General features: G+C 42.8%; 1 protein-coding gene across 2 annotated transcripts in view; it reads left to right on the forward strand.

The window, feature by feature from the left end:
- Positions 1-10,987, forward strand: part of ass1 (argininosuccinate synthase 1) — a 49,213-nt gene that overhangs the window by 15,866 nt on the left and 22,360 nt on the right. For both annotated transcript variants that reach the window (XM_062554842.1, XM_062554843.1), the window contains one exon: positions 9,687-9,777. In XM_062554842.1, the coding sequence (XP_062410826.1) occupies positions 9,687-9,777 (91 nt within the window). The remainder of the gene's footprint in view (positions 1-9,686; positions 9,778-10,987) is intronic.

Below are 10,987 nucleotides of genomic sequence, written 5' to 3' on the forward strand. Positions count from 1 at the left end.
GTTCAGCCATGTACGATGTCAAGAAAGGCTATCCTCTATGTTGTCTTTGAATGTATTTGATCATTTCAGGCACAGATCATTTCCTCTCTATCAGCCCTGTTACCAACATTTATTGACCTTTATACCGATGTGTTATTGATTGCGTTGTTAGTAGGCATTAATAGCACAATCTGGGATTTTGTACGAAGTCACATCTGTTTACAGTCATTAGCTTTTGTGCAAAAAAAACGTGCATTATATTTTAACCAAGGACCAAACAAAACACATTAGAGAGGTAGATCCCCCCTACCTACCTTCAGTATTCCTGGACAAATATCAAACTGGATTTTGTTTTTATATGGGGGCAGGCTACACCCACTTTGTTTGTTTCCAGTTTTCGGAGCCTGGGCTGCCTACAAAAACAAAATGAAAACGGGCTAGAAATCACTTAAAATCCCTGACTGCGCCTATAGAGGTAGCCTGTGTGAGAATTTCTCCCAACTAGTGGTTTGGTCTTATATTGCAACCAACCTCTCTAGCGCTGCCTTGTTCATAGTACGTATTAGAACTACGGCAGCCATGCATCGCAGATGTCTTCCACCGCGACCTTGTTCCTTTGCGTGATGACGTTTGTTAGTTTAGCTAATATTGTGATGTCAAAATGTAATTGAATAATTTGTCATGTAATTCTTCAATAGCTTTTATGCAGGTACTAAATAATAATGCTAGGTTGAAGCTATTTTGGTACTATATAGTCATTGCTCAGATGAATCCAAGCTAGTGCTAATGTTATTCAACGATCGCTGGCCACCGTTGTTTTAAAATGGCGCACATACAGTACATGGAGAGTCAACGCCAGATAAATGAGGATTTCTAAGCCAATAGGATATGCTTCGAATTTGTGGTGGTGGTAATCAAACATGAATGCTGATTTTGTTGACAAACAACAGAAAACGTTAAACAGTGGACCTTTGAGTTATATATATATAGTTGTATAGGGTTCATACGTTTTTTAAAAAGTCATGGAATTTGAAAATGCCAATTTCCAGGCCTGGAAAGGTTTTGGAAAACAAAAAACACCCCGAAAGTTTTGGAAAAGTCATGGAAATTGGCTTCAACCAATTAAACTCAGAAACATATCTCATTTGGGCAGGTCATGTCTCACACTTGTGTCACAACCGATTGGCAAACTTTACGTTTTGAGAGCATTCCTTCTAGGTGACCATCCCGTTATCTCACGCGTCATATCTATTATCTCACGCGTCATATCATTAATGTAGCACTAGCTGATTTTGAGAAATATAAGGTCATGGAAATTTGTGAAAAAATCATGGAAAAGTCATGGAAATTCTCTGGTGGAAATGTGTATGAACCCTGAGTTCAGTATTTCAGAGTTGTATTCCTCTCTTGGTATTGAGCACTTCCTCATATTGTAGGAATGTTTAGGTGTTGAGGTGACTTGGAATCTGGAACCTGGAACCCAAAAATATGATATGTAGTTCAATGTTGCCATTAAAACCTCATGAAAGTCCAATTCTGTGAAACTCTTGAATGATTTCATGACAGGCACTTCTCCTGCACAAGAACTTCCGTTCCCTCTGATATAAACCGCATCATTTACATATCCATTGTAGACCAATTTCTGAGCTTTGTGAGAACGTTAATAAGGTGTGGTCAAATCATTGTGATTGACAGATAAAGAATAACATCATTAACACAGTCCACTAATTACTCAACCAAACAAGGCTTGATTGCACCCTGCGTTGTGTCAATGTAATGAGCTAATGTTGGTATCCCCGCCTGTTAAGACATATCAAGGTTGCTCTACACGAAGGTCATTCACAGTGCTTGTTGCACTATTAAACTAGCCCCTTTCAGTATCTAGGAGTTTCTTTGGGTAATTCACATGGCCACCACAGCATATGTTCTCATCCATCATGATCAAAGAGCAAGCGTGATGTTTATGTGACTGTTTGCTAAGACTGATGGATAACGATGGTCTTAGTTGTGGTTTTAACTCTGCCGACTCTGCCTCCCAGAAGTCCAGTCGGCAAAACCACACAGAGAGAGAGAGACGCCCTACTAGAAAGAGTCAAGGGTCAAGCACATATGGCAGGTCACCGAGTCACAACCTACAAAGCACATCCTTTCATTCTCTCTCTCTCTTTCTCTCTCTCTCTCTCTCTCTGTCTGTCTGTCTGTCTCCCACTCTCTCCCTCTCTCTCTCTGTCCCACTCTCTCCCTCTCTCTCTCACTTGCTCTCTCTCTATCGCACTCTCTCTCTGTGTCCCACTCTATCTCCCTCTTTCAAGCACCTCTCCTCACGCATTGCGAGGATGGAAGGCGCGATGGCGAGGGACTCCCACACAGACACTGACTGACTTGTCGTGAGAGTGGGCCGAGGTAATTTCCAATTTCATGGGAGCGAGAGGGTAAGGGTTGGGAAAGGGGTAGGGGTAGGGGTGAGCTGGGGTGGGGTGGGGTGACCCAGCTGGGCCCTCCTGGGCTTGCCGTGGTTCCTCAAGGGCCATTGTTAACCCCCCTCCCTCCTCCCCAATTCACTCTCCATCGCTGCCGCAGGCCCCACAACGTGGGAGGGGACCCATTTCAGTGTGACACCGTGACACCAAGATGTCACCAGTAACAGTAAACTACAAAGGCGACGGCATCGGGACCGACAGGACCCTTCTGAGAAAAAAAAAAGAAAAGAAAAAAGAAAGAAAGAAAGAAATGGCATGTCGAGGCGAAGGAGGGAGGGCTGGAGGGAGGCTTCTTTCTTTTTAATTCACCCCTCTGTATCCATCTCTTTCTACTCCCTCTCACTCCTCTGTATCCATTTCTTTCTTTCGCTTTACACAAGTGTGTGTGAGTATGTGTGAGAGAATGTGTGTGTGTGTGTGTGTGTGTGTGTGTGTGTGTGTGTGTGTGTGTGTGTGTGTGTGTGTGTGTGAGAGAGAGAGAGAGAAGAATCCACTGTATCAGCCCTTTGGTTCCCACTGCTTGAAGAAATAGCTCAACCTAATACATCATAATAGCATTGTTCTTGTACCCTACTTATAATTCAGCACAGTTTAATATACCCAGTAAATGCCACAGCATTAACAAAAACACTGTGCATTAATATTCAGCATGGCCACAATGGGCCTGTAAAACTATAGTTAAAGACGAGCAGTGCAGCAACTAAAACTGACAGAGTTGTTAAGCTTCGATGCATGTCACCTTAAGAAAATGAATAATAATGTGTTTCATGTGCGATGTGGGAGAAAAAGACATTCACACACATTCAGCACAGAATGTAGAGCACACATCCAACAAACAGGAGGAGTCTACAGACGTGAGCCATTTCATAAACTATTTGTACCTCCCTCCGTGTCTACCTACACTAGCTTTGAACACCAGAAAAAGGATGCAGGGCGGTAGAGCATGCAAGAGGGTGCGAATTCTTCACACACTCCCAGCCCCATGCCCACTGTGCACACTTGAATTTTCCGTTACACTTCAGAGCTTCTGAAAGGCGAGTCATTTGCCAGGTCATCTCAGGTATGCCACTCTTAAGTAATGGCTTCACCGAATTGGTGTCATTAAGTCCATAATTGTGTCATTAGGCAAATAGCTCGGGTTAGCCTGCAGGGAAGTGGTGTGGAGAGGGTTGTCATGGTGTTATGCATTTTGGACTCGGGTTACCTTACAAGCCAGGAGGGTGTGTTTACAGTCAACGGTGCCCACCAGTCACACAAAGGCCCACTCTCTGTGCTTGGATTGTGCGCAAGTCGCTGGTGTGTTTTGAGGCATATGTTCCTAACAAAGCAAGGGTCTTGTCCATCATGATCTGATTTCACCAGTGGAGTATGCTACTGATGCCGTTGAGTGAAGGTGTTATAAGGACACTTGTAAGTGCAGTTGTTGTTCTACTGTTAGAGGAGTAGCTGATTCATAAAACCTGACTTCCAATAAGGGGTCATGGAAACACTGTGGACAGGTGATTTTTCAAGCGTATAGAGTTATACTATAGACTGTTGTTGAATATTCAAAGAAAGGTTAATTGGAACACTAAATACTAATATTAAAGCTACATTGTGTAGTTTTTTGGGTCGATTTTTTTCCCCCCAAAATATGTTCTCATTCACGTCTAAGTACTTCCACCAACAAATCAAAGTATTCTCTTAAGCGTAGAATCTGCCATTCAGAATACATATGCACAACTTGTCTGTATGGCGAGAGCCATGTTTCGACCTCCATCTTTAGAATACTGTACTTTAGCCAAGGAGGGACATACCTGAAATTCTAGCTCTGCCTTTCGTGTTTGTCGGTCAGTTAGCGAACAACAGAGTTGTGCTCACGGCTGCTGGGAAACCCCTAATGTTGAATCACCTGATGATCTCTGACGCTTCTTACAGAGATAGAAGACCACGTTAGCATTATCTTGAACTACATATCTTGTACAGCAATGCCGAATTCAGTTAGCATTGATAAGTTGCTTGCTGAATATAAGCCAAAATATCAAATCAACAACAACATTATTCATCTTGCATGAAGTATATGAGCTATAGATTCACAGACTAAATGATTAAATGCAATTTACATTTACTTTTCTAAAACAGCCCCAGCGCTGCCTCAAAGTTGACGGTGGGGGCCCATAAGACCATCATAGATGCAACAGTAGCCAGTCACAAATAAAGCAAGAAGTAGATGTAGAAATAGGTATTTTTCTGTATGCTACATGAAATAAGATTTGAATATTTCTTGACAAGACAGTGTTTGTTTCCTTTTTTGTTTGTTTGTCTACTTATCTATCTATCATCCTATGTTTTCTACGTATCCACCTATCTATAGACTCTTGTTGTTCTACTATATATCATTATAGCACTCTTTTCGTTCTAGCCATTCTATTGCTCTTATCACTCTAGCTATCATTCTGGTACTCTTGTCATTCTATCTATCGTTTTGTCGCTCTTATCGTTCTATCTAGCTGTCTATCTATCGTTCTAGCACTCTTGTCATTTTATCTATTGTTCTATTGTTCTTATCGTTCTATCTATTCTTCTGTTACTCTTATCTTTATAGCATATGTTTTCTCACTCCATCTATCTCTCTCTCCTCATTTTCTCTCTCTCTCTCACTCATCCTCCCTCTCTGACCCTCTTGACAAGTGGTCATGGCCTGGAGCTGGGTGCCAGTCAGCACATCAGTGCTTAAAACAAGATCTACTCACTAAACAGCCTGAAGCCAGGGATAAGTGTGTGTGCGTGTGTGCGTGCGTGTGTGTGTGTGTGTGTGTGTGTGTGTGTGTGTGTGTGTGTGTGTGTGTGTGTGTGTGTGTGTGTGTGTGTGTGTGTGTGTGTGTGTGTGTGTGTGTGTGTGTGTGTGTGTGTGTGTGCCAGCCACCCTCTCTTCGGGTCGGTGCAGGCAAGGCGCAGGGCTGGAGCGTTGTTGTTTGGTAAACACAAGGAGACCTTTGATCAGATCGAACCCGTCGGCTGCGTCCGACCTGTTGGGGCTACACTGGGGGTCCACAAGAGGCGCCGCCACAGAGGACGAGCAGGGGAGGAAATGAGTTCTGAGTCAGTGGCTACTTTATGGATGAGCCCAAGGCCTCTCTGCCCAAAGGGACAGGATGTGTGTGTGTGTGTGTATAGCAGCATAGACCTAGTGAGTCGCTACCGAGAAAACCAGCCATGCAACAAGAACGGCATCCCGAAAAAAATCTCATGAGAATGAAACATTGCCTTGTCAGTAAATATATAGCTGTTTGAAGATTTGCCTGTTTTTGCCTGTTGTTAATCCTTCTCCTTCAGAACAAAAGCATTTTCATTGTGTACAGGGAGGATAAGTCACAAGAAGTTTGTTATTTACAACAACAGAGTGAAATAGAAATATATCTCGACTCTAGAGGGAGCTCTACAGCTGCCAAAAATACCTAAACCTGCATAGTGTACCTTTAATGGTTGAATAGTTAAAAACCTGCATAGTGTACCTTTAATGGTTGAATTGTTACAGTAATCACCACTTCTACTCACTCATGACTACTGGGGGGCAAGGAATCTGTTGATGTGTTTTGTTTTGGAGCTAGAGATATTTCTGTTTTAGTGTAGGAAATATCTCCATCGGCTCTTGTTGATCAATACTGTCATACATTTTCAAATTCTGTACAAGAGAGATAGATTGACATTTACAGAAAATTCTGGGATTTAAAAGGTCTGTATCTGGAAGTCACTCAGTCATGCGTTTTAACCAAATGTTGTGTGTAAAAAAAAATGCTAATTTTAAATTCTAATCCTTGCCTCTGTTTACCATATTTATGACTTGTGTCTAAGAGAAGAAGGAGGCTAGACCAGAAAGCACAGTCATTTAAGTCTCACTTCCAAGTCAGTGATCAAGCAATCTTCCATTCTCTCCCTCCTTCCCCCTCTAATCTTCTTCCACAGTTCTGTCCTTCATTCCTCCCTTTCCCCCTCTCTCTTATTGCACATTTTCTCTATCTGTCCTTCTTTTCCCCTCTCTCTCTTCCCCCCCCTCTCTCTCTACTGCTCTATTCTCTCCTTGCCTCCCATTCTCTCTCTCTCCTTCTTTTCCTCCTCCTGTCTTGCTCCTCAATTCTGTTTCTCCTTCCATCTCTGTCTGTCTTTCCTGTCTCCCTCTGTCTCTGCACTCTGCACTTTCACCTCTGGGATTTGATTGAAAGGCAATGAGGCAGCTAACGTGTGGAAAGACAGAGATTTCCCCGTGCTTCGGGGATCATGCTGCGGCCTATCATCCTCCCTCCCTCTCTCTCTCTCTCTCCCTCTCTCTCTCTCTCTCTCCCTCTCTCTCTCTATCTCTCTCCCTCTCTCTCCCTCTCTCTCTATCTCTCTCTCCCTGTCCCTCAGCACAACAATGTAGCGAGTGCCAAGGCCAAGTGGAGAGCCGGCAAACGTCAGTACGATGTGGTGACACAACGCCGCGGTTCACGGCCCATTTGCCATCAATACACTCTTTCTCTTGCACTTCATCACGCTTTTTTTCTCCATCACTCTCTCTCTCTCATTCTCGTTCTCTCACTCGCTTTTTTTTCCCCCAGATTGATATGACAGGGGCAGGCCCACCTGCAGGGGGGTTGGAATTGAAATGCATTGATCTGGACAAGTTATCCTCTCCTTCTTTCTCTCCGAACAACTCTATTCCTACCCCTCTTTCCACACATGTGTGTCTTTTTCTCTCTGGCTCTCGCATGTTTTTGATTTCATAGAGTTTTGGATGAAGTATTACAGTATTCAGACTTCAGGATTTTCCGACCTAAAAATTTGACCTGTGACCATCGACCAATTTGAATCATGCTGATCAGGGGCTGGGCTTTGATAATTGATGAACAGTGAGCTTAAAAGGATATCTGTTGGTCACGCACACTTTAATGTAGTGAGGTGAGGTGCTGTGGTCCATGGTGGTATGACTGTATTTACATTCCCACTATCAGGCTCTGAAAGTCTGTCCGGAAAGACAGCCAAGTCCGAACACTGTCCATGGCATGCGCAAAATGGAGAGTACACAACTATTGCAGCGGTAATATATTCTATTCATGGGTTTCATCAGGTCCCTTTCTCTTTGGTATTATTTGCCCTCAATGGTGCCTTCCAGGCAGCACTGCCTTCAAGGCACTACTCCCCTCAGTTTAGGGGTAGGATGAGGGTTGAGGGGGTTAGGGTTAGGAATAGGGTAAAGGTAGTGCCTTTTAGGCTGTGCTGCCTGGAAGGTGCCGTTGGGGGCAAAAAACACCATTGAGCGGTGGGTTAATCAAGTACCATGCAGTCTGCATTCTTAATCAAGGTGCTTGATTTTATACACCAGTGGAAAGGGACCTGATGAAGCACATGGATATTATATTCTTTTTTTTTTGCAAGGTTTTTTGGAGATGTCATTTTAAAGCAATTGGTTGCCTAGTTGTGATCTTGATTTGACTCAACCACTGACTCAATGGTTCATATGTTACATGAATATTGAACATTGGAAATTCATCCCGAAGTAATTGGCTACAATAGGAATACAGGTGTTTATAACCTCAGATTTCACTTGTGTTGTAAGTCAGACACAGTCACAGAGCTAGAGATGCACAGTTCTGTAGTTGCCGATGACTTGCAGGTAGACCCAGTGGATTTCTTCAAACCGTTTTCACGGCATTCTGTGTCTGCACAAAATTGAAAAAAAAGAAAAACTGTAGCTGTATGCATGCAGAGTGCCTACAACTACAGAGGGGACAACACAACATAAGCCTGCTCTGACAGGGACTTTTTTATATATATATATAAAAAAGAAAAGATACAAAAAAACACTCCTTTTAAGGCCTGTCACTTTGGCCTGATTTTTTTCCTCATATCCCGCCAGGGCAGCCAGGCGTATAATCCAGGGAGTCTGATGCACCGGGCAGGGCAATTTCAGTGTTTAGTTAAAAGGAAAGTGACGACTGGGACTCATCACGGCATCTGGATTAGTTATTGCGCGACAGCAATATTTGTCTGGTAAAGGTTTCCATTTAAATGCACCCGGTGGTTATTTTGCATAGTTTTCATCCCCTCCCTGCAATTTGCTTCAGCTCACAGGGCAGCAATGGCCGCCTCCACCCCTCCAGATGCCTTCTAATTGCCAGGGGGGGCCTGTCAGCACCATCCAGCATTCGTCGCTCTCAGAGCCTCATCCGTGGATGTGCTGCGTCCGTTTTTGCCAAAGTGCAAATGTGCGCTTGCCTGCCTAGCGTGAACTAATGTTTCCCCATGTGTTCCTCCCGGTCCTGTGGGCCTTTTTAGACTACGTTTGGAGGAAAGGCAAAAATGGCCGTTCACCCAACAGAAAGCAATTCAATGGTTACCTGTCAAGGCCAGTTCGACTTATCACCTGAAGGAGGGATATGTTAGAGTGTTGACGAGACCTCATTCCCCATTTCAATTTCCAGTGTTTATTTTTTTTCTTCTTTATTTTGAAGTTGTGGATAGCATTTCTTTGCGCTTGGCCGCATTTCTTCTATAGTGGGATCAGAGGTAGATGTGGTAGTGTTTGTGGTCTGTGTGTGTGTGTGTGTGTGTGTGTGTGTGTGTGTGTGTGTGTGTATATGTGTGTGTGGGTGGGTAGGTGTGTGTTTTTTTTGGAAGGGGAGGTGGTCTGGCCTCCATCTCTGGGTGCATCACTCTGTCTGGTGGCCCCCTGCCGTGAAGGGCAGCTTGGGGGAAAATGAAACCAAACAGAGGGGAAAAATGGGACATTGATTTTTTGATGTCATTTCACTTACATCTTGATGGCATTTCAAGGCTTGTGGTTTTTTTCCCCCCTTTTCCTCCATCGCACATCGCACAACCCTCGTTTTGACCCATACAGTCCCTTTTACATCATTTTGACATGTTTTATTAATGTTTTCACCATTTGTAATATCGGAAATGCAGGCAATCAGAAGATGTTTCAACTTTAAAGTGCCACAGAACTTTGAGGGACGTTAAACTGGACCATATGAGATTGAGATCATGTTCAGTTTCTGTATTGAGATCATGTTTTGTTTCTGTTATGGTTCCTATTTTAGTTCTTAGTTTATGTTTTTTTAGTTTACAGTTCTATGATTAGAATTTGCAGTTGTGTGTATTGTGTGTGTATTTTGTAATAGCTGGAAATTAAGTCTGTGTCAAGTCACTGTTTCTGTACATTTTCGTTAATTCGTTCATTCCTTCGTTCACTCTGTGATTTTATTTCAGAGTCACGCTCCAGCTGATCTCTACCTGATGACCAAGAACCCAGAAGACACTCCCAACTCACCAGATATGATCGAACTCGAGTTCAGAAAAGGTGTGTGTGTGTGTCTATCTGTGTTTGATTATGATGTTCTCCTGAACTATCCGAAATCACAGCAGTCAAAAGCCAAAGCCCCTATTTTACTGTGCGTTGTGTGTATTTACAGTGTTGTAGAGTATTGTAGGACTGTGTAATTAATCAAATTAATTGATTAACCTTGACTTCCAGCAATGATGAAAACAACATACTGGAGATGTAATGACTACTTTGCTGCATTTCAGTTTGCAACAATGCTCTCGTTTGTCATGTTTTAAATGTCTATTTCAATTGAATTATATTTAAATTCAGAAAGTCTAGAAAATTAATGATTGTTTCCAAAATAATTTAGCGATCATGTTAAATAATCGTGATCTCAGTACTGACCAAGACAATCATGATAATGATTTTTGCCAAATTTGAGCATCCCCAGAGTCCTGTTCAGTCCAAACCTCAAACCTCAAGGCCCTCTGGCGCTGTGACTGTTTTAGGACCACACACACAGGACATGTCTCCACACTCCGTCAGCGCTGTGCTTGCTTGACTATGTACTTGTGCGTCATCAGCTTTGTTTTCTCTTGAATGGTTTGTGTTGTTTTGTCCACCTAAGAAGTTATGTGTTTAGTTTGTTTGTTTGTTTGTTTACTGGTTGGCTGGTCTATTTGTCTGTTAGCATGATTGTGCATAATTACGGGCCTGATAGCACGGGGTGAAGGAACAACTGGCGTTTCGTGAATTTAGTTTTACATATTACTAATGTTGTATGAAACAGCACTTGGTGTGAGCCAAAGTCGACATTCTGTGATGCCTTTCTCATTTGTATTTTTAGTCCCATTTTTGTAGAGTGTGAAGTGTGTGGTCCGATGACTTGTAGATCTCAGGCTGCCTAAATGATTGTTTCCCTGATGGCCAATAGCATATGCACCTTCTCATACAAAAGTAATGCTAAAGTTACATTATATAGAAATTTCAGGTACTAACAGGGCAGGCTTCCTCAAAAATTACAACCATCACTCGACTTCCTTTGTGTGTTTCTCTCTCTCTCTCTCTCTCCCTCCTACTCTCTCATTCCTTCTCTCTCTCTCTCTCTCTCTCTCTCTCTGTCTGTATAGAAAGCAATCCTATAAGAATAAAAGCTCATAGCGCTAAAGCTAACAAGGAAAAACGTGGAGACTCTTTGCTGGAAGTGGGAAGTGTCGAGATTTCTATAACACTCTAATATTCGTCC

Source organism: Sardina pilchardus, chromosome 14 (genome assembly GCF_963854185.1).
Source record: "Sardina pilchardus chromosome 14, fSarPil1.1, whole genome shotgun sequence".
Classification (NCBI taxonomy): Eukaryota; Metazoa; Chordata; class Actinopteri; order Clupeiformes; family Clupeidae; genus Sardina; species Sardina pilchardus.